Genomic DNA, 4,094 nt, shown 5'->3' with positions numbered 1-4,094 from the left:
TGATGGATGACGCTAAGTACAGGGAAATTCTTGAGGGAAACCTGTTTCAGTCTTTCAGAGATTTGAGACTGGGACGGAGGTTCACCTTCCAGCAGGAAAATGACCCTAAGCATACTGCTAAAGCAACACTCGAGTGGTTTAAGGGGAAACAGTTAAATGTCTTGGAATGACCTAGTCAAAGCCCAGACCTCAATCCAATTGAGAATCTGTGGTATGACTTAACGATTGCTGTACACCAGCAGAACCCATCCAACTTGAAGGAGCTGGAGCAATTTTGCCTTGAAGAACAGGCAAAAATCCCAGTGGCTAGATGTGCCAAGTTTATAGAGACATACCCCAAGAGACTTGCAGCTGTAATTGCTGCAAAAGGTGGCTCTACAAAGTATTGACTTTGGGGGGGGTATCAAGTTTTCCGTTTTTTTGCCTTATTTCTTGTTTGTTTCACAAGAAAAAATATTTAGCATCTTCAAAGTGGAAGGCATGTTGTGTAAATCAAATGATACAAACCCCCCCAAAAATATTTTTTAATTCCAGGTTGTAAGGCAACAAAATAGGAAAAATGCCAAGGGAGGTGAATACTTTCGCAAGCCACTGTATTTCAAGATAATTATTTACAAAGCAAATTCAGTCATTACATTAATTTAACCCTTTCTCTAATTTTAGGAACTTAAACTGAAGACTTAGAGCACGTGCAAAGCTGGTTGACACATAACATCCCCACAACGTTGTAGCAGCATTTTCTACAGCTACAACATCCCCAGCAAAAACAGTTAACTCTGTGAACATCAGGTGATTCAACCATCGTTTGTGGTGTCAAGAGTGATAACATTATTCGTTCCCCCTACTGTAACCCTAGACTCACTGAGGAAATATACAGCAATCAAAACCTTCAGGCTGTGAGCTATACAAACTTACTCCGTAGCAACCATGAAGGTGATTAGACAGAAACTGGTAGTAGACCCCAGCAAATGTTTCAGTCAGTCTTGTGTTCCCCGTTCTTGGCCCATCCTCTGCTCATGGCCGCCACTACGATGGTGTACATGTTGAGCCAGGCCTGACGCAGTGGGCCAGTGTACCCATGACCCAGACTACACTGCAACATGTAGAGAAGGGACTCCCCCACCACCTGCAACATACACATGCACACATGGATGCATGCAAGCAAATATTATGAATATTGGCCTACAATTAAAAATTGTTGCAAGTTTTCTTCCTTAAAAGTAAGCTGTAAAATAATATGTTGATTTCAATGTATAATTGTAAGGCAAATGCCTTCAATAGGATTGTGAGTTTGCTCAACAACATTTTTGTCAAATTCCAATTTGAATTCAATTCTCTCAGACTTTCAGGCTGACAGCCTGGTTATACTGTCCTGACAGCCTAGTTATACTGGAAATATAGAGATGGAACTTGATAAGATTTAGAACAAATCCTGCAGTACATTTTTATACTAAGTGCAATAATTCCAATAACTGGGACATTTACAAATATTGAATTCCAATTCAATACCAAATATTACATGTTTTTACAATTCCAATTCAAACAGTCCAAATTCCAATTAAATTCCAAAACTTGAAGATTTTTGAAATTTGAATTGAATTCAACATGAATTCTCCACTTCATGAGTTAATTCAATATTTTAATCGGAATTTCAAATTAAATTGGAATTGACTTGCAATTGTATGTAAAATCAACTTTTCTTTTTTTGTTTTACAGTGTAGTATAGTGTACAGTACACTCAGTATGACAGCAGTGTACTACAGTGAGTGACCAGAGTGACAATATTCTTACAGAGAAAGACTGGGTGTTAACCCCAACAGCCTGGTGCTTCTTCCCCAGATTGAGCAGAAAATCCTCCAAGGTATGGAGGTCGTCCAGGTGACTGACTGCTGCATCAATCACCAGCATTACCTGGACACATACGCACACACACACACACAATCATGTACGCACATACACACACACATACACAAAGAAATGTGCACATACACCAACACGCAGCAAGAGGTTATTGCCGTGGATTTGTTTCCAAGAATCAGCCATTTAGATGTCAGTTTTAACGGTGATGGGCTACGCAGGGTTACCTTTGTGACATGGTCCAGGAACTCAGGGCTGGAGAGGCAGTCTTGTGTGGGGCTACAGTTTGTGTTGTAGTGGAAGAGGTTGAGTAGCGCAGGCTCTAGTTCAAACAGTCTGCACAGCCATAAAACACAATTCAGTACTATAGGTGCAGACAGTACATGTAGTCGTAAGTCCCTCGAATGCCACAATAGCTACGATTTTTATGTCTGGTTAAAGAAAATAGGACAGTCAGCAACAGTTCTTCTCTAGAGTCTGTTTTAGCAGAAGCTGTTTCAAAATAAAGACTATTGCAGCCTGTCGCCAAGCAACAAGTCAAGCCTCCAGTCCCAGTATAGGGAGTGTGTGATGCAGTATCTATGTAAGTGAAGTGTATTTTTCTCTCTAAGTACACAAGTACTGTTTACTATGACAACTACATTATTTACAGTATCTTTGCACTATACTGACATATTTGTATTGTATACAGCTGCAAATTGTAGTCAATGGTTAGGTTTCAGTAAACTTTCTTACAAAAAATGCTGCAGATATCAACCAACACTCTGTTTTGGTACACAAACAGTAAAGGCTGATACACTAATCACCATGACATCTTCATGGAGGAACACATGCATGGTATAGTTCTCAGTGTTTTCCCATTGGACTTTTTTCAGCAGCGGTAACAGAGTCGAATGTAGGGGAAACACTGGTTATAAAGTAGTGTTGTATACCGGTACCCCCTGTATATAGTCTCATTATTGTTATGTACATTTATTGTGCTACTTTTTGATTGATTAGATTTGTTTTACTTGAGTTTATTTAGTAAATATTTGATCAACTCTATTTCTTGAACTGCCTTGTTGGTTAAGGGCTTGAAAGTAAGCATTTCACGGCAAGGTCTACTCTTGTTGTATTCGGCGAGTGTGGAAAAATACATTTTGATTTGATTTGATCAGAATAGATAATACAGTATGACAAGCAATATCACAACTTCTCCTAACTCCTTAATTTCCTCCATACCTAACTCCTTCATTTCCTCCATACCTAACTCCTTCATTTCCTCCATACCTAACTCCTCAAATAAAAAGCTTTAGATCATGACTGTACCTGGAGAACATGACGACTCCGTGTGGAACTTTGTTCTTGCCAAGACTCTCCCAGCTGCCTCGGATCAGCTCCTTGTCTTTCTCCGTCAGCTTCTCCATGCCCGGGGGTCGCTCAGTGTGAGGACTAGCTCTCTTTGCAGGATCAGAGGAAAAGTCTCTGGTCTGGGCAACCCATTACACTTTTGGTAGACTTTGCTTGGGAAACCTCTGATGACCCACCTGGAAACTAAGTGTAAGTGCAAGAGCTAAAACATAACATATTAAAACCAAAACAATAGAAAGAGGAATTCATGATAGTTGTACATGTGCAAATCTAGATCCCAGCATACCTTAGTTGTGACACTCTTCTCTCTTCACACGCTCCCTGTCTGTACCAGGCTGTGGAGTGTGTTTGTGCATCTGGAGAACTGCCTTGGCTGGTACTCTTGGTACTTACTTGCTCTCCTGCTCACAGTGCATTCAGAGAGAGACAAGTCATCCGCCGTGCTTATCTGTCAAACTGACTACTGTCTCTCTCTCTCTCCCTCTCACTCTCTCCCGCTATACTCTCTCTCCAGCGCTGTGGATCTGTTCACGCCACTGAAGAAGGAAAGGAGGGATCGCTCTCTTTCTCTCCTTTGAGGATGTGACGAGCTATAGCTCCTCCTACAGGTAAACCAAGGGCTGTCAAAACATCAACCCTCCCTCCAGATACACTGAACAAAAATACAAACAACATGTAAAGTGTTGGTTTCATGAGCTGAAATAAAAGAAATGTGTTTACATCCCTGTTAGTGGGCATTTCGCCTTTGCCAAGATAAACATCCATCTTACAGGTGTGGCATATCAAGAAGCTGATTAAAACCTCTCTGGGATCATTCGGGACGTGAGCGTCCCACCTCGCCAACAGCCAGTGAAATTGCAGGGCGCCAAATTCAAACAACAGAAATC

At 41.0% G+C, this 4,094-nt stretch overlaps 1 protein-coding gene across 1 annotated transcript; it reads right to left on the bottom strand.

Annotated features, from left to right (window-relative positions):
- Window positions 1-458: 458 nt before the first annotated feature.
- ngb (neuroglobin) lies at window positions 459-3,736 on the bottom strand. The gene is made up of 5 exons (XM_014210959.2): window positions 3,494-3,736; window positions 3,166-3,390; window positions 2,085-2,193; window positions 1,792-1,911; window positions 459-1,126 (listed from the first exon to the last, which is right to left on the bottom strand). The coding sequence occupies exons 2-5, from the start codon at window positions 3,261-3,263 to the stop codon at window positions 974-976; spliced, it is 480 nt and encodes a 159-aa protein (XP_014066434.1). The 5' UTR covers window positions 3,264-3,390; window positions 3,494-3,736; the 3' UTR covers window positions 459-973.
- Between the last annotated feature and the right edge of the window lie 358 nt (window positions 3,737-4,094).

The sequence above is a fragment of the Salmo salar genome, chromosome ssa09 (assembly GCF_905237065.1).
Source record: "Salmo salar chromosome ssa09, Ssal_v3.1, whole genome shotgun sequence".
Taxonomy (NCBI): Eukaryota; Metazoa; Chordata; class Actinopteri; order Salmoniformes; family Salmonidae; genus Salmo; species Salmo salar.
This window is presented reverse-complemented; position numbering and strand designations above follow the sequence as displayed.

Excerpts from the sequence above, each read along its gene's own strand:
- ngb (XM_014210959.2), bottom strand. The coding sequence starts at position 3,263 with ATGGAGAAGCTGACGGAGAAAGACAAGGAGCTGATCCGAGGCAGCTGG. Across the intron at positions 2,194-3,165 it reads GGAGTCGTCATGTTCTCCAG|ACTGTTTGAACTAGAGCCTG; the intron begins GTACAGTCATGA and ends ATGGCTGTGCAG. Across the intron at positions 1,127-1,791 it reads TTAACACCCAGTCTTTCTCT|GTGGTGGGGGAGTCCCTTCT; the intron begins GTAAGAATATTG and ends TGTATGTTGCAG.